Genomic DNA, 25,871 nt, shown 5'->3' with positions numbered 1-25,871 from the left:
CGGTTTTCGTCTTTCGTGCCTCCTGGTCCCTCCTGAGTGGCATATACTCTGTCCCCTCTGCTTGCAGTTACCTCTCATCTTGAATCCACTGTTGGGTTCTATCATACTCTTTCACCTTCTTCTCCAGCAGCATCTTTGCTGAAGTCCTCAATTGTGGTCTATGGTGGTTTCTGAAATCCCTTCGCACCTATGCACCTGGCTTCCCTGGTGTGGGTATCCTGGTTCCTAGGGTATACACGGTAGAGTGACTTTCCAACCTTCCATCTTCCACTGGGTTTCTCCAGGGCCTGTTTGAAAGGGTCCTTTTTCTTTAAAACTGAAAGCACGACTTACCCGTTGACTTGATTGAGCACACAGTCGTGTTTCCCACTTTTCAAACAACATCTCTGGGGTTCCTAGATACTCACCTTGGGTGGTTCCTTGGGTCCCCTGCTCTTCTATAGCTTCTCGAGGTCCTCTTGAGACTCCTCTGCCTCTGGCCCGTGGGTCATCTGGAGGGTCTTCTTTGGCTCCAGTGTGCTCCCCTGTTTGCTCGGGCCTACTCTGACTTACCTGTTCCTGGTGAGTCACTTGGACCTTGCTGGTCCCGACACTGTACCTTTTTCTTCAACTACGTTGTTTGCTGTTGCCAAGGCTTGTGGTTGCCCCTGCCTGACTATGACCCCTTTGCTCTTGACAGCTGATGTGGGACAGCTCGTGAACGGCTCCTGGTCTTCCACAGTGTTGCCTGGTCTGCACAGCTGCAACTTCAAGGGCACCATCAACTCACCTGCATCTACCGACATCGGTGGGCATTTGTCTTCCGTGCCTCCTGGTCAATCCTGAGTGGCATAGACTCTGTCCCCTCTGCTTGCAGGTTCTTCTGAGCTTGAAACCCCCCTTTGGGTTCCACCAGACTTGTTCGTCCCCTTTCCTGAAGTCCTCCATTGTGGTCAACTGCGGTTTCCGAGGTCACTTGACACCTATGCATCCAGCTTCCCTGGTGTAGGTATCCTGGTTCCTGGGATATCCATGGGTTGGGTGGCTCTCCAACCTACCATCTCCCACGGGATTTTTTCAGGGTCCGCTGGAAAGGGTCCTTTTTCTTTAAAACTGCAACCACGACTTACCTATTGACTTTCATTGAGCATGCTGTAGTGTTCGCACACGACCTCCGTGGGGTTCCTAGATACTCACTTTGGGTGGTTCCTGTGCACCCTGGCTCTTCTATGTCTTTTGGGTCCATTCTTGACTTAGGTTGTGGTTCGCATTCCACTATTTTAGTATATGGTTTGGTCATCCCCTGGAGACCAATGTGGATTTGTGCTACTTACGTATTCTATGATCAAAGTATTGTGTGTACTGTGGTTATATTTCCCTGGGTAGGAGATATTGTAATGTGTTAGTGAATGTTTATAATAAAACCATATTTTTATAATTAAACTGTGTGGTTCTCTTTCATTTAACATATACAATAAGATTAAGTACTTAAGTACTGGTAAAACAAGCTGCTTTACACTCCTTCCGGACTAAGCTTGAAGGCTGCTCTCCACAGCTACCACTTAGAGAGCTTTCCAGGGTTGTCTAGTCCACTAAATTCACCATAAGGGTTGGCTGGATTGGTGTAGGGTGCTTCACCTAACATAAGTGAGCACCATATATTAAGCCAGCCTCCTACATCAACGACAAGGACTTCCAAGTGGCATCCTCCTGGGTTATTATTAAGCGGGAAGAAATAAAGAGACTCAGTAAAACAGAGTAAGAGTGGGCGAGAAGAATACCATTACTAGGAGGGGACAGGGGAGCATTTCTTCCCATGGTAATAGTGAGAGAATAGATAAACAACCCTCTCCTCATATTACTATAAGGGATGGAAGGCAGAAAAAATCCTTGGAGTGTTACTGAGGGTGAGAGGAATTATACTATTATGGGATTTGCAAACTAATCTTGAGATCACTCACCTCTTCTGCGGCTCCACAGCCCATTCTCCATCCCACTGCCACCCCTTGGGAACCTGGAACCTCTCTCTGGGGAAGCTGAACTTCCCTGAAATGTCTGAAAAGTTAGGGCGCTGTCCTAGGGCTTTGGTACCCCAGGTCCCGCAGCACTTTGCCTGGTTTTCATACTGCATGAAAAAGACAGAAAAGCATCTGTGAAGAGTTGCACTTTATTTAAAATATATATGAGTAGGAGCACAAGAATGAGGATTGTTCATAATGAGCACTATACCTTAAAGAAGCAGTGAAGTAAAATCACACACCTACAGCAAGTAAGCACTGAGTTAAATGGAGTTTTCTGCATATCAGTAAACCAAGCCCATTATTAATGTAGTGAACGTCTTTTGAAATTATTATTTTATTCTTTCTGCAAACAAGGACAGCATAATTCACTTGTATCTAGCATGGATGACTACAGAATAATCACAAACATTTTATACATGATCGAATGAAAGGCGTCTGGTCAGGTTTTTTCATGAAGAACAGATGAACAAGTTACTTACCTTCGGTAACTCATTATCTGGTAGAGACAATATCTAACTGCAGATTGCATACCTTTGAATTTCCAAGGCATCAGGCTGGATCCGGAAACTTTTGCTTGAGCAATATCCTGTGCGTGCGCCGTCAGGTCCATTCGGCTCTGTGTGAAGTCCTCGACTTCATTAGTGTGGATGATGACGTTGCGGTCACCTCTATAGGCGCCACCCAGGCAAGTGGACATCAGTACTTTTTGTTTTTTCCATGCCAGAAGCTCAGAGCCATGAAGTAACTGATATTAACGTGTACAAACAAGGGCCCTAAAAAAGGGAGTAACCCCAGCCCTAACAAAATCAGTCCGCGAAGCGGGGAGGCATGGGTGGGCCTGTAAGGAATCTGCAGCTAGATATTGTCTCTACCAGATAATGCGTTACTGAAGGTAAGTAACTTTCATGTGACAGAGACTTCTAGCTGCAAATTCTGTACTTTTGAATTAGATACCCAAGCCATACACTCCTGGCGGTGGGTTGCGGAAAAATTCATCACACTAGGAAGTCCTGCAGGACTAAACAAGCAAAATGCCATATCTGCGGACGTGACTGTCCAGGCAGTAGTGCTTGGCAAACGTGTGCAAAGATGCCCACGTTGCTGCCTGATAGATGTCCAGGACTAGGACACCCTGAGCCAAGGCCGTAGTTGTAGCCTTTCCCCTGGTGGAATGGGCCTTTAATTCCCCAGGGGGCTGATTCTTAGCCAAGGCACAGCAGATCTTAATGCAGAGAATGACCCAGCGAGAGATGGTCCTTTTCTTAACTGCCTGACCCTTCTTAGCTCCCATGTACCCCACAAAGAGTTGGTTTTCCACCTGGAACTTTTTTGTTCGGTAAGGTAGAATGACAACGCTCTTTTTGGGTCCAGAAGGTGGAGACGCTTCTCTTCCTTAAAGGGTTGTGGGGGAGCAAAGAAGGTAGGCAGCGTGATAGACTGACCCAGAAGGACTGGGATCACCACCTTTGGCAAAAATAAAGCACAAGTGTGAAGCACCACTTTGTCTGGAAAAGACATAATTTGAGAGGTGTACAAGATAGGGCCTGCAACTTACCCTGAGGGCAGATGTTATCGCCACAAGAAAGGCTGTCTTGATCGTAAGCAGCAGGAAAGGACAACTGTACAGAGGCTTGAAAGGAGCAAACATATGAAAAGTGAGGACCAAATTGAGGTCCCACTGCGGCATAACAAAGGGCGAGGGCGGAAACAAGTGAGCCAGCCCCTTCAAAAACCTATTTACAATCTGAGACCTAAAGAAAGTGTGTTGGCCTGGCAGCCACAAAAAGCGGATAGAGCAGAAAGATAACCCTTATGAGTACCCAAAGCAGAGCCCTGATGGGCAAGAGTCAACATGAATAGAAGAACAGTGGAAAGTAAAGCAGAAAGAGGGTCAACAGAACTTTCTATATAGTATAATACAAACCTCTGCCAATGGCAGGCATATACCATCTTAGTGGAGGGCTGCCAGGCCACCAAAATAACATTGCATACTTCAGGAGGAAGGTCAAAAGCCATCAACGGCCGCCACTCAATCTCCACGCATGGAGGTGAAGAGTTGACAGGTTCGGGTGGACAACCCACCCCTGCTGCTGCAACAGAAGATCCTACCAAAGAGGCAGCCTGATGGGAGGATCGATGCTCATTTTCAGAAGCTCCTAATATTCTCCTAGCCCAGTCTGGAGCCACAAAAAAGACTTGGCACCGGTCGTTTTTTATCTACTTCAGAACCCTGGTCAGGAGGGGTATGGGCAGAAAGCCGTATAAAAGGCCTGAGCTCCACTCGCGATGAAAGGAGCCGCCAAGCCATAGCATCCTTGGAAACTCCAGTGCGCAGTATTGCTCACACTGCGCATCCTCTTTGGAGGAGAACCAATCTAAACAAGGATTTCCCGAGTTGCGCCATCCTCGACTGGAGATGCCATTCGTGATCCACTAGGCATCAACGGCTGAGATTGTCCGCCCTGGCGTTTAGAGAACCTGACAGGTGTTGAACCACCAGGGATATGCCCTGCTGTTTCAGCCATGGCCAGAGACACAGGGTCTCTCGACAATGAGTCCATGACCCCACCCGCCCTGCTTGTTGCAGTAGCATATGGCAGTGGTGTTGTCTGTGAACTCCAGCACTAACTTCCCCTTGACAGAGGGAAGAAATGCCTTCATGCCAACCAAATCGATCGAAGCTCCAACAAACTGATGTGGAGCCCCGACTATGCCGGAGACCAATGTCCCCTGATCTCTACCTCTCCCAGATGGCCGCCCCATCCCAGAAGTGACGCATCTGTCACAACTCTGAAATCTGGTTGGGGAAGGTAAAGGGGTCTGCCGTTGACCCAATCGGGGTTCGTCAACCACCACTTGAGATCTCTTGCAGTTCCTTTCGAGATCTGGACCACGTTAGAGAATTTTCCCCGATGCTGTGTGTGGTGATGTGTTGCTAGCAGAGCTTCTTGAGTGTTCTATGATATCACCTATAGGGTTGGTAGGCATCTTGCTCTGAGTGTTCTCTCAGTGGCAGTTGCTGTCTGTGTGCCTTGGCTCTGCTAGCTGGGACGGCTCTCTGTACCTCTCTAATAAATATTACTCTTGTTTCTACAACTGTGTCCTCTTCACTTCATATCAGTGGTGACAGAAGACGGGACCCACCCACAGCCATCTCTACTTGCTGATGATCTCCGTGGGCTTTGGTACAAGTATTTCTTGCCTGACTTATGGGAGTTCAGCTGTGACTACAATATTTTTTTTACTACTTCCTTACCCAAGGCACTCCTGCGTGAATTAGTACAGAGAGCCGTACCCGTTTTTTTATACGTTTGTTAAGCGCCTCCTCTGCGCTGTATTTCTACTTGCTGCGAGGGACTTTCTCTGTGCTCCCTTTACACTCGCATAGAGTGTTTCCTGCTGAGCCGTGAAGCTGCAGCTGTGTTGTGCCTATGCTCCCCTGCATTAAAAATTGGGATCTTTGAGACTTTCTACATATTTTACAACAAAAAGAGCTGCAGCGCTTTACTGGCTCTGTTCACGCGCAACTCCATGAGCTGCATTCGAACGATCTCCTCGCTCCAGCTCCACGAGCTGCATTCAAACTATTGCCTCGCTCCAGCTCCACGAGCTGCCTTCACAAGCTGTCCCCTCGCCTTCAAGTCTCATTGTGTTAGTTGCCCGGCAACCAAGTCTATTCACGGAGCTGCGTTTACACAAGCACACTGTGATGTAAAAAAAAAGAAACCTTTATTATTCGCGCTGACACACACAGCACTCACCATTGTGTATCGATTTCCTGTCAAGAGTCCTCTTCTCTTCAGTGTTCTTCCAGTCCTTGAAGGAAAGGCACTCTTAACAAGCATTGGCATAGCCAATAGGTCTCGCCTTTGGGACCTTATAAGTATTTAGCCATGCAACAGTTCATGTTGTTGCAGTAAGGATATTGTGCTGCATAACTAAATACTTATAAGGTCCCAAAGGCAAGACGTATTGGCTATGCCAATGCTTGTTCCACTTGTAATGTGTTGGAAGACAATTGCTGGTCTGTAGCCGCTTTGAACAAATTGATTAATTTATTTTGGGTCTTCCTTTCTGTGTTTGCCAGAAGCCTGGTTTATACCTGGAAATTTGAGCACCAGCAATGCATTTATGATAGTTTTGCTAGAACTTTGGACGGAAAGATCTGTCAGAAGCATTGCTTCCGTGTTAATAGTTATGTTTGATATTGCACGTGCAATAATTCCGATAAGTTGAAAATCAGCTCTACCATAGACTGCATAGCATTCTCTGCAAATTATACTGACCACCGCATCAGTCTCAACTTTTTAAAATGGAATCTCCAATTTCATGGTGGCAAAAACGAGGGCGTTTGAAGTAATGCTAATATTTCGTGAAGGAAATTGGCAACGTGATTTATGTGTATGTAGAGAAAAACAACTCGAGATTAATACACTTCTTAGTACACAAACAACTGCATCCAGCAGCAAATAAATTAATCTACGGGGAGATTCAGCCTGTAGCTGCCAAGCTGAGCTCTCCATTTTCCCAGGTGAACGCTCTGTTAATGCAATCCTGCAGAGACCTGCATCATACCCACAGTTCTGCACTTCAAGCTGCTGCTGATTTGATGTTGGGAGGCCTTAAGTTTTCTTTGTTGGGGTGCAGCAGAAGAGGCCAAGTCTCTTGAATAAGATAACTCTCTGGACCGTGGGGATGACAAAGTTCCTCTCTACAAGTAGGTTATGTATGCCTCTTTTCGTGGAGGTACTTTCTATAGAGTGGGTTTACAGAATCACTGTGGGGTAGAGATGAGATACTGAGTGTTGACGGATCATGCAGCACACCAAAGAGTAAATCGGCTCTAAGTGCCGGTAGCATTGTTTTTTAAAAGAAGCAATATATTGTATCCAGAGAGATCTTCAAGCATTTGTTTTCTTTTTATGGAAAATCCCGAGACACCAGCTTGAATCCGTCAATGAATTCCATGCAACTGGCAATGCGCGCCGGAACGTTGGCTGGCTTCCCATCAATGTCACGACTCGTGTGTTCGTTTCTGTGGTCTAGTCTCTAACTTGACTGTAGAGCAAAGGCCACCCTCAACTATGCATGGCGTACACAGAAAGCAGCTGAAGCTTTTGGAAGTCTTTGCATGAGGATGTGGTGCTAATAGTTTGAGATGCCGTCTGTGCAATCAGCGCACTGCGACATCAGTGATTGCTTTTCAAGAAAGCATTGCTTTTTCCACTCTAGGCAGGGGGGGGTGAGTGATAAAGCAACACAGGGAAGGCTGGCATATGGTGAGCACTATCACGGCCGCTTTGATGTTCTCAGTGGCCGCGCGGCTCACTGAGAACATCAAAGCGGCCGCGAAAGTGATCAGCAGGCTGACAAATGGTGCGCGTGCCCGCCGCACATGCACTGTAGTTGGCGGCCTCAAAAGCACTAGTTTGCACTTCCAAATCCCGCTTTCTATAGCTCTCGCCAGAGCAGCGCTAAAGCGCTGGGTCAGGCGAGACCTAAAAAGCAATCTTCACGGATATCCCATTTTACTTGCCAGTTCTTCAGTTCTTCTTTGCTTCAATCTTATCCAATGCTGCCATCTAGTGGTCAAAGTTAAAGTTTGACACTTCATGTGGAAGTCTCGTAGTGTATTACATCTGTGATACACACACATTGTCCTTCTTAATAACTGCATTTTTTCTTTACTATTGAGAAACCTTCTTCACGCTAACACGCACAACACTAATCATTGTGTGTCAGACTCACACACTTTTTTATTTATTTAACAAATGCATCTAAGCACTGCCTTTGTGCACAAATAGTGAATTTTTGAAATATGTTCTTTTATTTCTTTCTTTCTTTCTTTTTCTTTCACTCCTTTCCTTTCCTCACCTTATTAACCATTTTTATTCCACAGGTACCCTATTAACATGCAGAGTGTTACTGCAGCAGCGCCTTTTTTACAAGAACCAGGAGATCCACCACTAGAGTGGAAGTAATGGTTTAGATTTTTCAAGGCGTACTTAGGTGCTATTGATGGTCAAAGATACAGACCTGAGAGGAAAAAGAATCTCATGTATTACCATCTTGGACTCGAAGGACAAAACATATATGACCATCTGCCCCCGTATGATCCACCTGAAGGCGAAGACCCCGACAAGTTTGAACAAGCTGTAGCACAATTGGATAAGTACTTTACTAAAACAAAGAACATTGTAGTGCATAGATACAAGTTTTTTAAAAGAATGCAGAAACCAGACGAAAGCATAGACACTTTTTTCACAGCTTTAAAAGTTTTAGCTTCAAAATGTGAGTTTGACAATTTTATCTCTCAACTGGTGAGAGATCAACTTGTTGCACGTTGCTACTGTAAAAAAATACAAGAAAGACTACTTACTTGCATGGATCCTACCCTAGATAAAGCAATTGATATTGCTAAAAGTATCGAAAGTTCAATGGATGATGCTAAACAGCTTGAAACTGCCCTATCCAACACTTACATTTCAGGTGCTGTCTCCTCCAAGCATCCAGGTCCTGCCTCCAAGCTCCCCACTTTCACACGCGACAATGCCACTTGTAACTATATTAGAAGACCGAGCATGCCTAGGGGTGGAAGAAACTTTACGCAACATAGACAATCAAATCCTAGAATTTTTTGCTGCAGGTGTGGTTCATCCCAACATGTTTCATCTTTCAAAAACTGTCCAGCTATTAACCAGCAGTGTGGTCAATGTGGCAAAATGGGGAATTTTGCAAAAATGTTATGAGTGGCAGAAGAAAAAGTGTGAGGTGTGTCTTTAATGAAACTGATGAATTATATGACGACGATGTCACAAGTCAAGAATATGTAGTAGTGGTCAAGCACTGTACTGATGAGCAGAACACATTGCATGTTCCTGACCCTGAAGTTGATGTTGTTATTGAAACCGATCACATCCAAGATAAGTATTTCAAATTTTGGGCTGAAAATAGCTTGTTACCACCTGATGTTTTCACTGTAGTCTTTAAGGGCAGCAGGATTGAATTGTTAGGCTATTTCTGGGCCAGCATCACTGTCCTAGGAGTAGCTATCAAGGGGAAAGTGTATGTGGCCAAAAGAGGAATCAATGTTCTCCGTCTTCTCCACCAGGCCGAATTTGGCATAAACCATCAAACCTGGTCTGGCTAATCCTGTTTTCATTGACAAAGAAGCAAGTCAGAGCTCTATCACTCCTATGAAGGACATCACTTCACTGTCTAGTACTCATATGACCAATGTTTGGAAACACAAGTTTAGCAAAATATTTGAGGACTGTCTTGGCAAGATCACTAATTTCTAACATTTCATTAAAGTTAAAGAAAATGCCAGTCCTGTCAAACACAGGTTCGTAATGTCCCATTAAGCATTAGGGGTGATCTTTCCAAACACTTACAAACATTATGTGACCAAGGAATTATTGAAAAAGTTGAGTCCACTCTCTGGCTTTCTCCCATTGTTTTGGCCAAGAAGAGGTCTGGGGACTTGAGGATGTGTGTGGACTTGAGGAGCCTCAATGAAGCCATCTGGGTTGACGGTTTTCCTCTTCCACGTATTGAAGATCTTATCGCAAAAGTAGGGTCCTCTTCATGGTTTACCAAACTGGATCTCAAAGCCACCTATCATCAGGTCGAGCTACACCCTCAGTCCCCACATCTTACCGCTTTTGTCACCCCAGATGGTGTTTTTCAGTTCTGCCGGCTTCCCTTTGGTCTGGCCTTGGCGGCTGCCGTATTTCAGAGACTCATGACAGAAATGTTTCATCACAACCCTCACGTGGTAGTTTTTCAGGATGACATACTCATCTTTACCAAGACTGAAGCTGAACATGACTCTGTTAATGATCAAGTTTTCAGTATTCTAGAGAGCAGAGGAGTTACTCTACAGAAAAGCAAGTGCACCTTTAAACGAAAGGAGATTGAATATCTCGGTCACATCATCTCCAAGGAAGGCATCAAGCCCAGACCAGGTCTAATCAAGAGTATCGTAGAGGCACCCGCTGTCAGACAACCACGCAGTCTCTTACCTTATCTTCTTCTGTATATGCGTGGATGTGGTTCCGCAGAAACGCAATGGACCAACTTCCCAAATATCTATACAATAACCTGCAATATGTATACACTAACAAACTATATGATAGAGATAGGGGAGGAGGGCCGGATACTGGACGTCGATGGTTTCTTGCTGTCGACCTGCGAGGCAACTAGGAAAACCTCAATATCCTGTCTTGGGTTTAATTTCTAATCTCTGCTACAAACAAGTTGTTCTACAATAGAGAGTGTAATTTGTAACAAGAGCCTACCTGCGAGCAGTAGTGGTTATGGCCTAACGTCTCAGTATGTCTTGGCAGGAAGGTGTGATGGGTAGACTGGGTGGAACAGGTGATTTTTAGCTGTTGCGCTGTTCTTGTGCGATGACACCACTTTTGCGCGATGACACAAACCAATGTAGTGACACTTGACCTTTTGTTCTCTGTCCCTATTAAACTTTAAAATGAAAGAACACAGAATTCACCAAAGAAAATCATAACATCTAGTAGACTCATTAGTATTAAATAGCTCACTTGAGCGCAATAAGCTATAGCACACTTGTGCTCATAAGAAAGTTCAAATCAAAATCAGCAATGTCTCTTTCTCTGTCTTCAAACTGCAATGTCCAAACAACTCCAAACTCAAGTTCACAACTGTTCTTTCTTGCGATAGGCGCCAAAATCACTTATCTTCTCTTTCTTTCTTTACAGGTCCAGACATGATGAAGAAGCAAGAGAGGTTAAAACCATCAGGATCACTGCGTTGATCACCGCGTTGAAAGAAGGTAAGTTGCGAGGCTCTCGACAGCTTCTATCTCCGATGGCGAGCGGAAGGCAAAGCGCCTTCTAGAAGACGGGTGTGGCTTTTATAGCAGGCCACACCCGAAACGACTGCCACGCACATTTACGTTCTAACGCGAACGATGCGTGCAGTCAGATAAACCGCTACAGATTCATCAGCTGTTGTTAAACGCGCATTGTAACGCGTGTGCTATCGTTTATGTCAACAGTTTTTAAACGTGCATTGTAACGCGTGTGCATTTTTTGTGACTTGAATGGAATGAAAACAGCACAGCATCCCCAAAGACAACAAACACTTGTACAGTTTAAGACAACGAGCACTTGTACAATTTAAACAATGATAACAAAAAACTGTCCCTCCCCCTGGCGGTTCTTACCTTGGACGCCACCAAGGCCTTCGACAGAGTCAATTGGATGTATCTGTCGGAGGCCTTGGCTAAGTTCAATGTGGGAGCAGGGTTTCGCCGGACAATCAGTCTATTGTATCAGAACCCATGTGCCTGTGTACTGATTAATGGCATCTTGTCTGACCCCTTTAACATCTCGAGGGGTACGCGACAGGGCTGCCCACTCTCCCCACTTCTTTTCGATCTCTACGTTGAACCATTCGCTCAAAATTTAAGAGACAATGTCGACATCAAGGCGTTCGCGTATAGAGGTTGGGAAAGGAAAGTGGCCCTGTACGCTGACGACATCCTTATTTTCACTTCTGATGCTCGTACTGCTCTCCCGGAAATAATTAAGTTAGCCTCGGAATTTGGGGCAGTGTCCGGGTATGAGATCAACGCTTCAAAAACTGAGATGATGACCTGGGGTATGGATAAGAGCTTTTGTATCTCGGGTATTCAGCCAGGAAATAAATTGAGATACCTGGGCCTCGATATTGTGGAAAATATAGATCAGATTGTAAATATCAATTTTTCCAAAGTAGCCAAGGACTGCCGTAAATTGTTTCAGTCTTGGTCCCATCTTCCTTTGTCGTTATTAGGAAGGGCTAACTTGGTTAAGATGGCTGTCTTGCCAAAGATTTCCTTTCTTTTCAATACTATCCCTCTGTACTTCGATGCAAACCTTATTAAAACTTTTCAGGTCGAGATTAACACCTTTATCTGGAATAAACATCTTCCAAGAATCTCGTGGAAAAAGTTAAGGAGGCGCAGGGAAAAGGGGGGGTTGGCCGCCCCGGACATCCAGGTCTATGCCTGGGCGTTCCAGTTGTCTCATGCTAGGGTGTTGCTAAAAAAACCATTGGAGTATGGGTTGGGAACTCTATACACCACTCTGCTTAGGGGAGAGGGGTTTAGCCAGTCTGGGTTTCTACTGAAATTCGGAGATCCCAAGTTCTTTAAAAAAATTACATTGAAAATTCTATTGGGAATGGCAAGGACTTGGGCCCAAGTTTCAAAATCCATTAAAATAGGGTACTATAGCAGTAGAACTCCCTTATGGGATCTCCCCGATTATCCATCCTGGTTGGGAGACTCACTTGCGGCACCTATTAGAGAGGCGGGTTTGGAGGTCTGGGGTGACCTATTTGTTGAGGGGGAACTGCTCTCCTGGGAGTGTTTGAGTAGAAAGATTGGCCCTGGCCTTGCTAGGCTAAAATATCTGCAGATGTCCAGCTGGTCTCGTTCCTATTCTGCACAGCCCGTTCGAAAAAATACATTTCCAGTAGGTGGTTACAGTACCCTTATTACTCTGTTAATTGATAGACCCCCTGCTAAGAAGGAGATCTCGTCCTGGTACAATTTGATTTTGGATGAGATGGACGGAGTATTTAAGCTTCCACATGAACTCTGGGGGGCTGACATAAGCAATACTGATTTGCATGAGATATGGAGAACATCTTGTAGACTGCTGTGGGATGTGGTGAAACCGGCGTGGTTGCGTAGGAACCACATCTTTACTATCCACAGAGCATATTATTCCCCCCTTCGCCTTTCTAAATTTACTCAGGGGAATATGGTTGCGTGTGCTAGATGTGGTCTCCTAGCAGCCTCTGACATCCACATGTTTAATGAATGCCCCCTTCTGTTTCAGTTTTGGGAAGCCATCTGTAAGATCCTGTCGTCTTCAATAGACTCCAAAATAACTGCTCATCCCCAGTTGGTGATTTTCGGAATCTTAGAGGGGGTCTCCAGCTCGGCGAAGAAGCTAGTATTCTACGCTATACTACTGGCTAGAAGGGAGATATGCAGAAAGTGGAAGGATCCTTTACCTCCCTCTATCAATGATTGGTACGCCTCTGCCCTACATGCTTCAAAGCTTGATTTGGCAAGAGCCGGGAACCCAGACAAAAGATCATTTTGGCACCTTCTTAAATGGGATCAGTGAGACTCTGGGTTATTTATTTATTTATTTATTTTTCCCCCCCAGGTCCAATGATTAAGCCATCTATCCCACTGCTTGGTATAAGCGGTGTTCTGATCCCTTTTCGGCATTGGGTACCACCCTGGCTGAATTTCTGAGGTTACGGTATGGCGTTCGCTGGTTTATCAAGCTCTATTGCTGTGGGACGAGGCCCGGTTCCATGACTATCCCTCCCAGTTGGTATGAACTGTGTCAGCATATTGCTTGTAAGCCGATCGATTGCGTATAAAGAACCTTGGTAACATATATGAGGACAAAAAATAAAAAAAATGATAACAAAAAACGAATGTAATTTCACAGTGACAATACATTAACATATCAATACCATTCATGGCAGTGCTGGTGCACGGGACAGGGGTGGGTTTTGAAACGCTATTACAGGTGTTGCAATGCATATTGCACACAGCCCCTTTGGTTGCGAAGCTCGTCACGTAATCATGACACCCACTCCTCAGAACAAAGAACAGCTTATGTCTTTCCTTGGCCTTTGTGAGTTTTATGCGAAATTCATGAAGGACTTCGCTAAAACCACAGAATGTTTCATAGCTCTGCTGAAGAAAGGAGCTACCTACACGTGGTCTGAGGAGTGTGAGAAAGGCTTTCAGTCTATCAAGGACCACATGGTCAAAGCTCCTGCTCTGCAAGCATTTATCGAGGCAAAGCAAACTGTTGTTACAGTTGATGCTTGTGAGTATGGATTAGGCGCTGTCTTGACACACAGTATTCTGAAGGAAGAGAGTACACAGTAGGTTTTGCTTCCAGGACGCTTCGTCCTGTCGAGCGAAAATACTCTGTGATTGAAAAAGAGCTCTTAGCCTGCGTCAGGAGTGTCGAGAAATTCAAGTCATACTTATGGGTCAGATCATTTGTTCTTAAGACTGGCCATCGCCCTTTGGTCGACATCTTGTCTGGAAAAAATGCCAAACGTACCACTATTCGCTTAGTTAGATTATCTACCAAAGCTTTTAGAGAAAACATTCAGCGTAGAGTATATTCCCGGTGGAAAGAATACCAGAGCAGACTGTTTATCTAGACTCCCTATTCCTGACACTGAAGAGCAAGAATGGGAAACTAAAGTGGAGGAGTGTTTTGTAGCTCATATCAGTCAGGACTGTTTATCTTTTGCAAAAGGTGACTGGGTAACAGAGGTTGATAAAGATATTGTACTCAAAGAAGTTGTTTCCTTAATCAAGAAAGGCTGGCCCAAAGAGAAATGTCTTTCCCCTGAACTGCAGATGTTCTGGAAGGTTAGTGATGAGCTTTCAGTAGAGGGTGGATGTGGTTAGGGGCAACAAACTTGTGCCTCCCATATGTTATCGAGAAAAAATTGTCTTAGCTGCACACTCCGGTCATCTTGGTGCCACCATCACCAAGAGGAAAGTTAGAACAGACTTCTGGTGCCCCAGAATGTATACTCAAAATGATGATTTGGTAAGACAATGTTCACGCTGCAATGCCAGTGACAAAGTTCTAGTTCTTGAAGGTGTAACTGAATCTACTGTTCCTCCTCCTGAGAGGGCCTGGCAAAGATAGGGGATGGATTTTTGGGACACTTCCATGTTCTTCCTTCCAACTCAAAATATTTTCTAGTTCTCATAGATCATCTGTCTAGGTGGGTTGAGGTTGAGCTCATTAATACACCAAACTCTGTTATCAACTGTCTGAATACAATTTTTCTCAGGGAAGGTTATCCTGAGGAAATTTTTACTGACAACGGTGTGCAATTTGTTTCCGAGGAAATTAATTCTTTTCTACGCTCCTGTGGCATTAAGCATACTAGAACTCCACTTTACCACCCGCAAAGTAATGGCAAGGAAGAGAGATTCAATAGAGTTGTGGTGGATTGTGTGCAAGCAGCTTTTGGGTCAAAATCTATTGTTTTTCAAGCTGTGAAGGATTTAATTTGGTCATACCGCACTTCGCCTCATGTCAGTACTAATGTCAGTCCCTTCGAACTTATGAGAGGGAGAAACGCTTCATCACAAGTTTACCCTTTATGGATGGTCAAGCCATTCCATCACAATTGTGACATGAGGTGCATGTGGGTGTCTGCCAACAGAAAATCTACTGAGGCATGTTCTAAAAATTGTGACACTCCCACCAAGAAAGCACCCCACAGACTCTGTATTGGAGATTGGGTCAGTACCAAGAACCCTGTTTCTGTAAGAAAAAGTCTATCTAAATTTTTAGATTCACAACACATTGTAGATATTCGTAAAAATGCTGTCAAATGGGAACTGGTGGAGCACTTCTCGGGTCGCCAAAGATCCGTGTATTCCATCTGAAAATGTTAAGATCAACAACAAAGTTTTGGGTGGGGATGGCATCAGGAAGAGCACCAGAGTTCATGCCAGACCACGATGTTTACGAGACTATGTATAGTCCGTGTTTATTCACAAAGTTCTTGAAACCTTGTACAATTGTTACTGTTTGTTCCCCTGCTCCTTTTTCATTCCTGTATCTTTCCCTGGTTGATCTTGTGTTGCTTAATTGCTCAGTTATAAAGGGGAAGGTGTTGTGATGTGTTGCTAGCAGAGCTTCTTGAGTGTTCTATGATGTCACCTATAGTGTTGGTAAGCATCTTGCTCTGAGTGTTCTCTCAGTGGCAGTTGCTGTCTGTGTGCCTTGGCTCTGCTAGCTGGGACGGCTCTCTGTACCTCTCTAATAAATATTACTCTTGTTTCTACAACTGCGTCCTCTTCACTTCATATCACTGTGTCCACTGGCACTTCGGGTTTCACTGCAGAGCCTGCATAAGCTACCTAGCATGCTTTACCAATAGAATGCTGGAGGCCATGAGGCCCAACCGCCTCAGAGTCAGTCTCATCGAAATCCAGGATAGAGGCTGAAACATCCTATCATAACCTGAATAGCCTGGACTCGCTGCTCGGGAAGATAGACCAGAAACTGCACTGTGTCCAGAACAGCCCAGATGAGTGTCTGAGAAAGAGTCAGGTGTGACTTCGGCACGTTTATACAGAATCCCAGCGAATGCAGGAGGTTCACCATAGTCTGAAGGTGGGAGATGACACCTTCAACTGCCAGTCGTTGAGGTAGGGGAAGATTGACACCCCTAACATGCGCAGACGAGCTACGACCACCGCTATCACCTTGGTGAACACCTGAGGGGCACTGGTAAGGCCAAAGCGGAGCACAGTAAACTGAAGGTGCTCGCGGCCTACCTTGAGCCGCAGGTAACGCCTTGGACTTCTCTTTCTTGCGGAAGAGATTGACAATCCAAAGATCTAAAATGGGCTGCAACCCTTTGTTCTTCTTCAGAATCAGAAAGTAGTGATGTAGGAAAGTAGGATCTGATTTCATGGTCACCCCCAATTTTTGCTGGTGTCATTATGTTTTCTTGACTGGGATCCTGCTAATCAGGTCCCCAGTCTCGGTGCTTCTTTGCTAAATTGGACATGGTGAGTACCTAGGTACCCTCCATATTGGCTACTGGGGTACCCCTGTCAGTCTCTAGTATATGATACTAAGGTACCCAGGGTAAAGGTACACGAGGGGTCTCCCATAGGCTGCAGCATGTATTATGCTACCCATGAGAGACCACTCAAATTGTGCCTACAGGGCTACCATTGAGGCTTGTGTAAGCTGGTGCTAGCAGCACTTACAAAAGATATAGGTTTCTCTATATCTGAGGCCACTACATTTAAAACCTATAAGTCACCCCTAAGGCAGGCCTTTCAATCCTGAAGGCAGGGTGCTGGCTGCATAAGTGTGAGAGTACCCCTGCATGAGCAGGACACCCCTTCTCCTGGGTTGTAAGTGAAACAGCCATAACGACATATAGAGTGGCCATGCGTCATTACGCATTGACCATCTCTAAACTGGTTGTAACAAACCCTTTAATGTTTGGTATCAAGCATGTTGGAATCATCCCCCCCCCCCGCTGTTTAGTACCTCCGTGCTCCAGGTTCCAGTCTTCCTGAACTGGACAGCAAGCTAGGGCTGCTGCTTGCCAGAGACACATTTCTGCCCTCCTGCTCGAGCAGGGGAAGGCAGAACAATAGCGATCCTGTCACAGGGAGGTGTGACCACCTCTCAGACAGGGTTTAGTGTATTGGGACAGGGTGGGGGCGCTTGACAGCACCACTGAGACTGCTTGAAGGGCACATTTGGTGCCCTCCTTACATACTCCAGTTCAAACCAGTTCAGGGAGCTCTTGGCTCCCACTCTGGCCTGAACTGGACAAAGGACGTGGGAGTATCCTCCCCACTGTCCAGCCCCTCCTCTGGGAGGAACCCCAGAATCGTCCAAACACTTTCCATAGGGTACTTAAGGGCTTACCTATGGGTGGGTCCCTAGATTCGTCGTGGGACAAGATTCTTATTTCAAACTTAATTTCGGCCATTTACGACCATAAAAGTGCAAATGCATACAATACAACGTTGGGAGACTGAGTTCATGGGAGAAGAACATTAAATGTACCACAATCGAGCCCGAAAAGTGCAAGTGCATACAATACAAATCTTCAAGTTCGAGTGCATGAAAAAAATACCCTAAGTACATTTTTGACGTTGGTAAACATTCAATCAATCAGATAAAAAGACAATCATAATAACATCTAAAATGGGTAAAAATAATATGGTGATCTTAAAACCCCTTTTGGTGCATTTAATGTCCCACTGATAATATTACAGTTATATAACCTTTAATACGACCGCTCATGTTGTAAAAGGAAAAAACGCTTGTTTTAGTATGTGAAACAGTGTAAAATAGTTCCATCATCCAAAGCGTGTTACGACAAATACATACAACCAGGCCACACTAATATGCTTGAGCCTGCGCCTGTCATGCTATCAGAGCATCACGGATAGAACTATCAATAGTGCATATGAAAATTGAATGTACATAATTAACATTTTAAAAAGTGAAACATAGCACTATAACTTCCATTTTGCAGTGCAATTTCAGCTAGACCTAACTTACAAAGGCCCATCCTGGAAGCATTGGCAATGAGATAAGAACAGTAAGCTATACATGCAAAGCACGGCGACAGCTGAACATAGGCCTCATATGGCTGTGGGCTGCCGCATTCCTGTCAGCGCCTTCCTTCTAATTAACCATGCATGGCTTAAAAACGTAGCCACACTGCAGACAGAAAGCGGACTTGGGTCCGATCTTAGAATACGCAAGGCAACGTGATGCACCCATGTGCCCAGTTGCCGGCAAACCGGTTTTAACCACTTTGCCCTAGGTGTAGTATATGCCTGGCAAACAAACATGACGTGGGCGACACTTTCCACAGAGGCCTTGCAGCACGGACAATCCTTACAGACTGGGTTGCATGTGTGCCATTTAGCTGTGATTTCATTGACAGGAAGTGTGCCAAACCTAAAATGGATATATAAGAGCCTATCCTGGGGACCTGGATTATATCTAGAAAAGGCTCTAAATGTCTTTCTTGCTTGTGGAGAAAGAATTCTGCAGTCAATCTCCCCAAGTTTGGGTTGCTAGATTCTTGCTGGTCCACCCAATTCCAGTAGGAACCCTTGAGCACTTCTTTCCTCAGTGGGTCCTTGCGTATCTAACAAGACATAAAATAGACATTGCGCTTCTTCAGGAGTCGCACCTCCCCCTTGATAGTCCCATGCTACGCGCTAGGAGCTTGCACGGCACCACCCACGCTGCGGGGTTTACCACGCACGCCCGAAGTGTGATTACCTGGGTCAGCCCTAGATCTAGATCTTCCCTCTCACTTGAACCTTTAATCACTGATGCTGACGGCCAATATGTTGTATCCTGATGCCGTGGACAAGGCCTAGATTTCCTGGTTATTAATGTGTACGGACCTAATTATGACAACCCTGACTTTTATACTGCACTGAACAGCAGGGTCGCCGGCTGTGGCATAGAACAACAACTCTGGGGAGGTGACCTTAACCTGGTTTTGAACCCTACCCGGGACCGCTCTGGGGGGCCGGAGAGACGATTTACGGCCTCAGCTAGAACACTTATCAATATTATGACGCAGGAGAGCTTACACGATGTATGGAGGCAGAGGTCTCCTGATAAAGGAGGGTTCACACACTATTCTGCATTCCATGACTTGCATACACGTATTGACTATTGGTTGGCTTCCGGCCAATTGTACTACCACACGCGGGCGTGTGAGGTGCTTCCCCGTATGCTTTCCGACCACTCCCCAGTCTTGTTGGTCTTGGATACCCCCCAGAAAATTATACCCCCATTTACTTGGCGGTTCCCTCCGTATTCCTTGCTGGATCCACTTTTCAAGGAAGAGCTAACTGAAGCGATTGAACTATATTTCGATAAAAATGTTGGTTTGGTTTAGAGTTTTCAGATTGTCTGGGAGGCCTTCCAGGTGAATATACGGGATGTTGCTATGTCTAAGCACCCTGGAGTCCTTAGAGCCTTACGTAAGAAGCTTGCTGATTTGGAAAAAGCTCTGGCTAGTCTAGAGAATGGCTTATTAGTGGGCCAAGACGTAGAGCTTCTGCTGGAGTTCAGGACCCAACTTGAGGAATACCATGAAACCACGGATACCGAGATTAAACAGCTTGGTAAGTATGGAATGGCTCGCTCCTACAGGGGAGGATGAGCGCCCGGGCGGAGTTCTAACTCGCCTGTTAAAAAAGCGGCAGAACTACGCGGTTATATCAGAAATTAAATCCGCAGAGGGGGAGACACTTACTGCTCATACAGACATAGCTGAGAGATTTAGGCAATTTTATTAGAAATCTATACACCTCTCGGAGTTCCGGTATGGAAGACGACATACTGGATTATTTGTCTCATATCAAACTTCCCTGGCTTACAAACACTCACCGTGAGTTCTTGATGAGACCTATAGAGAAAGAGGAAATCACTCTAACGATCGCATGAAACCAAGTAGTGCCCCAGGCACGGATGGCCTGACTGTCACCTTTTATAAGGCCTAGCTAGATTTACTCTTGCCGCACTTGATCACTCTCCGAAGATATGTGTATCTCGGGCAGGATGCCTCCTTCTATGATATAAGCAATATTCGTCACTATACTAAAGCCGAACAAGTCTCCAGAGGAGTGTTCGTCGTACTGCCCCCTCTCACTGCTTAACGTAGACACCAAAATATACGCAAAAATCTTAGCGAATAGACTTCTGCCCCTGGTTCCGACGCTAATAGCCCCAGAACAGGCAGGGTTTGTCCCGGGTCGCAATCTCACTTATAATATAGGTACTGTGTTCGGAGCTCTCCAACACACCAAACCTGATGTTCCGGCAGTTGCGGTCTTTCTAGATATGGAAAAGGCCTTTTATGCGGCAGGTTTTGTCGAGAATGGGACTGGGCGAGGTTTACTTGCAACTGTTGGGGGCGCTGTACTATAAACCGACAGCCAGAATAAAACTCGGAGACTTAGTAACTAACTCGATACACATCACTAGAGGCACGAGACAGGGCTGCCCGCTCTCCCCGATTCTCTATGTCTTGGTAGCGGAACCTTTGCCCTGTGCGATTCGCGAATACCATGGGTACAGGGGTATTCGTATCCCTGGATAGGAAATCATAGTCTCGTCTTAAGTGGACGACACCCTTTTATATGTCCGTGACCCTGAACGCCACCTTTCTCCTGTTTTTCACGAAGTTGTGCGTTTTGGCAGTGTTTCCGGACTGAGTGTCAATTGGCCGAAATCAACTATTTTTCCCCTTACCCCTGCCACGACCCAGTTTTACCCTGACTACCCGTTACAATGGACGAAGGACCCGGTGCGATATTTAGGAATCCAAATCCATTCCGACACAGAAGTGATTTTAAAAGAAAACTACAGGGTTCTGATTAGTAAACTAGAGAATGAAGTAGAGAGCTGGATAAGACTCCCACTATCCCTTCTAGGCAGAATTTCTATAATGAAAATGTTTTTTTTGCCTCACTTTCTATTCCTCTTTAACAATATCCCGATGGTTCTCCCGTGTGTATTTTTCACAAAACTCACTTCACTTTTGGTCAAGTTGGCCTGGGCGGGCAAACAACCCAGGGTTAGATGGCAAATCCTTACATTGCCTTACCATATGGGGGGGCTGGGTGCCCCTGATTTTGATATGTACTATAGAGCGGCACAATGCTCACACGCTTCTCACTGGATACATGGCCCACCCGACACTCCCCATTTGCGCATCGAGAGAGCGTTGACCTCCCCTTGCCCGCTGCCTGTGGAGCTCCTCTCCCCACCAGACCGCAGAACCTGTATACTGGACTCGGTCAATGCGACAACACATGCATGGCACCACCTACTTAAGCTTCAGTCTGGAGCCCTTATATATTCTCCCCTGGCCCCTTTGGAGTGGTGCCGGTGGTTAACTCTGTGCAGAGACGCAGGGGTGGTCCAGGCGCTCCCCTCTATGGGGGTCAAAACTATAGGAGATATTTTTGTAAATGGTACAGTGAAGAGTTGGGACAGTCTAGATCGAGAGGACGCTAGGCCCACTCTCCTCACCAGGTTCCAGTTTCACAGGACCAGGCATGCGCTGGGTCAGCTTCTGGGGAGCGATCTGGCGGAACCACCGGAGCTGGAAGCCCTCACACTAATCATTAAAGCTAAAGATCCAACAAGACTTGTATCCAGAATTTACAATCTAACGCAGTCTTATAGAGAAAACTTTTATACTAGCGCCCACCTAGCATGGCAAAGAGACCTCAACAGAGACATTGACGATAAGACATGGGCGCACTGCTGTGCCAGCACTAGACGTGTCTCCCTTAATGGGCGACACCGACTGACCCACTTTAAGTACCTAGATATAGTCTACTATACCCCGGAGAGACTACACCGCTATGGCCTCAGAGACGACCCCAAATGCGAGCGCTGCACCGAAAGCATAGCAGACTTTATGCACCTGGCGTGGCACTGTCCTGGCATTGCAAGGTTCTGGGGGAACGTCTTCTCAGAGATGATGGCGATAATATGGCAGGAGTTGGAGCCTGCCCTGGCGCTGATAGGCTATTCAAAATAATACCAAAGGGGCTACGTAGATTGGTAGACATGGGATTGCTAATGGCTAGGCGCAGAGTTGCGATCTGTTGGATGCAGGGACCGCTTCCCACGACCGCACAATGGGCAAGGGACATGTTATATTGCTGCACTCAAACGGAACACTACAGTGAACTCCTCCCCCCTCGTAATCGCCCCAAGAACGTTTGGGACCTGTACAGTGCTTATAGAAACACAGGAGGCGGTGTGGAAGAGAATAATAATTCGGAGAGCCGTACTGTGAATGTTGATGATCCGGTCTGATTGCGCTTCTGGCGCTTGATCTGGGGAACTCCGAAGTGGCATGGAACACCGCAGGGTCCTATCAGGTCCAGAGGTATGTAGATGGTCTCTGGGACTCTCTGGGACCGTTGGGGCAAGGTATTTCCTCATCCTGTGCTGCGGAAGGGAACTATGTGCTGCCTAAACGCGTTATGATGCTGTACATTTATTGTATTATGACTGCTTTGTTGTGTTAACCTGCAAAAGTGCTTGTTACTGTGCTGGAGTATGGGTACGTTCGTGTCCTACAATGTAAGCTTTACCTATGTTACTTCTTTGAAATAAAAATAACTGATTGGAAAAAAATATATATGGTTGTCAATACGGTCCATGATTTCCTGACTCTCGTCCCTTTCCCCATTTGACTCCCCCCAGAATCCTCCATAGTTTTTCTCTTCCCCAGCTTCCCACAGCCTCAAACAGCAATCTGAATAGTCAACAACAAGCCAAAAACTGACAACAAGATGCCTTTTGGTCAATGTTAAATGCTAGAATACAACAAAAGCACAGTAAGGGGAAACCAAGATGAGGATATTTACTGATCCTGCAATTCCACCCCAAAAAAAGTGGGTGCCCTCGGTAAATACCCCCTACGCCGATGCATCTAAATTAGAGAGACACAAAACAGAACCAAGACTATCGACTAAAACCACTTAATCAATTTGAGAAATAGGCAGTCTATCAGCATCAACAATAGCAGTCCATAAAAATACCCAGTGTCCCAAGATAGTTTGAGAAGCAACTCCCACTGGTTGTATTCAGGGGGAGAGCAGGACGAAGCCTTGACTAACACCCACAGTTATTGAGAAGGTGGGGGAGAGAACACAGTACTTTGATGATTAGATGCCGGAGGTTGACTTGTATATTTTCGGAAGATGCAAAGTGGGTGGCCCTGCCCTGCCTCTTCCTGTCGGGAGTGACGACACACTTAAAAGCGCTGGTCGCTGGTCTCAGCTCCTCCTGCTGGGGCAATGGATCCTGGGTGAGAGAGTCCGTCAGTGGTGTGCTGCGGCAAAGATTCCTGTCCCGTGGCGTCCCGCATCGTGGGAGTGACGACGCGCTTAAGAGCGCTGGTGGCTGGTCTCAGCCCTTCCTGCTGGGGCAATGGATCCTGGGACAGAGAGTCCCTCGGTGGTTTGCTGCGGCAAAGATTCCTGTCCCGTGGGGCAAGATTCAGATCACATACCACTTCAAACTTTGATCGGCTGGACACTTTGGACTTCGCTTTGGGAACCAAGACTGCACCAGGGAAGATTCCTGCTGCTCCTGGTCTTGTTATCAAGCTGGTCTTCCGCAACGTCTGTGCCCATGCGCCATACAGATTCTTCACAAGGCCTCTGGACATCCAAGACATTCAAAGGAATCTCTCTTGGAGTGAAAGAGTCACTCCCCTGCATCTGCAGGCACTGCAACGCAGGTGTCTGGTCTGCTGATCATGGGCTCCCATGGACTCCGAAAGGCTCAGCAACACCGGCGGTGGTTCTGCAACTCTCTTGAAGCCTGCACTGCCTTCATGCCGCGTTTGAGGCCAGTATCCCTCATCAGAACAGCTGGAACAGAACCCCTGTGCAACGCGTCAACTTGTCGTTGGCAAGGCTTCTTGTCTCTCTCCCCCAGAGATCTTCGGGCTCCAAGTAGCTCCAACCTCAAGCAACAGCAGCCAAGATCTTTACCCTCACCGCTTCCTCTGCAACGTGGGCCTTCTTCATTGGTGAGCTGCTCGAGGTCCTCTCGCGGCTCCTGTGCCTTCGGCTCGTGGGTCCTCTTGAGGGTCTTCTTTGGCTTCAGTAGGCTCCCCTGCTTGCTCGGGGCCTGCTCCGATGTACCTGCTTGTGGTGAGTCACTTGGGCCTTACTGGTCCCGACACTGCACCTTTTTCATTGACCACGTTGTTTACTGCTGCTAAGGCTTGTTGGTGCCACTGCCGGACACTGACCCCTTGGCCCTCGATGTCTGACGTGGGACAGGTTTTGAACAGCTCCTGGTCTTCTACAACGTTGCCTGGTCCACACAGCTGCAACTTGAAGGGCACCGTCAACCTCACCTGCATCTCAGACATCGGTGGACATTCATCTCCCATGCCTCTTGGGTGGCATAGACTCTATCTTCTCTGCTTGCAGGTACCTCTCAGCTTGAATCCACGTTTGGGTTCCCCCGGACTCCTTCATCTTCTTCTCCAGCGGCATCTTGCCTGAAGTCCTCCATTGTGGTCTAAGGCAGTTTCCGACATCACTTGACACCTAGGCTTCCCTGGTGTAGGTATCCTGGTTCCTGGGGTTTCCACGGGTGGGGTGACTCTGCAACCTTCAATCTTCCACAGGGTTTCTTCAGGGTCCACTGGGAAGGGTCCTTTTTCTTAAAAACTGCAACCGCGACTTACCCATTGAATTGTGTTGATCACACAGTCGTGTTCACACTCTGCACGCGGTTTCCGTGGGGTTCCTGGGTACCTACCTTGGGTCCCCAACACTTCTAGCTCTTCTGGGTCAATACTAGACTTGAGTCGTGGCTCGCATTCCACTATTTTAGTATATGGTTTGGTCTTCCCCTGGAGATCGCTGTTCGGTAGGTGGGAAATGGCACCCAAGCTGTAGCCACTAAAGAAGGACTAGAGGAGCGACAGGGGCAGAGGGCGCCAAGAGCAGCGCCAGAGACGGGGGGGGGGCAAGACCACCAGCTCCAGCATTCTTCGTGGCCAGTAGCCGCCTACGTCACCGAATTGCACCAGGAGGCTCTTCAAAACCAGCCATGGGCTCCCGCAGCACGGGTCCAGCTTCTTGATGCCTGCTTCCTTCCTCCCTGCTGGACCAGAGAGCGGGTGGCAAGACCACCAGCTCCAGCATTCTCTGCGGCCTGCAGCCACCTACGTCATCGCATTGCGCCAGGAGGCGCTTCAAAACCAGCCATGGGCTTCAGCAGCGCAGGATGTGCGCGGGACTTACCAGGCGAAGCCTGGCCCAAGGGCGGGCCCGTACTGCACCGTCAGTGCCCGGAAGAGGCTGGGCTGGGCCACACCCCTGATACCTCCGGTTCGAGGATTTGGGATGTCTCATTCCTAAGGTACTATTTGGCATTTTTCTTTTAGCTTACTGACTGTCCCATATTCTTATCGCCTAATTCTTCTCACTGTCCCCTGCAGTGATTCATTGACTGCTTGGCATGGGGAAAAGGAAAGTGACTGAGGCTGGGCCGGGAGGCACCACAAAGAGGAGATGCAAGAAACGGTCCCAGGTCGCAGGGCATGAAACTGGAAACGAAGGGGTGCATGGGGCGAATGTGCTAGATCGCATTGAGAACATCATTGCAGATTGTGAGGGGTTGCATACGACACCTGTTTCATCCATTGACACCCCCGCCCCTGCTCCCACCAATACGGCTTCTCACCCATATACCTTTGCTGGGTCTACCA

General features: G+C 46.7%; 1 protein-coding gene across 1 annotated transcript in view; it reads right to left on the bottom strand.

Annotated features, from left to right (window-relative positions):
• Positions 1 to 25,871, bottom strand: part of LOC146784224 (myoferlin-like) — a 3,625,175-nt gene that overhangs the window by 3,107,977 nt on the left and 491,327 nt on the right. Inside the window, exon 3 of the mRNA XM_085634512.1 lies at positions 1,941 to 2,104. Within this exon, the coding sequence (XP_085490638.1) occupies positions 1,941 to 2,104 (164 nt within the window). The remainder of the gene's footprint in view (positions 1 to 1,940; positions 2,105 to 25,871) is intronic.

This window comes from Triturus cristatus, chromosome 11, assembly GCF_964204655.1.
Source record: "Triturus cristatus chromosome 11, aTriCri1.1, whole genome shotgun sequence".
Taxonomy (NCBI): Eukaryota; Metazoa; Chordata; class Amphibia; order Caudata; family Salamandridae; genus Triturus; species Triturus cristatus.
Note: the sequence above shows the minus strand (reverse complement) of the source record. Positions and strands in the feature narration are given on the sequence as shown.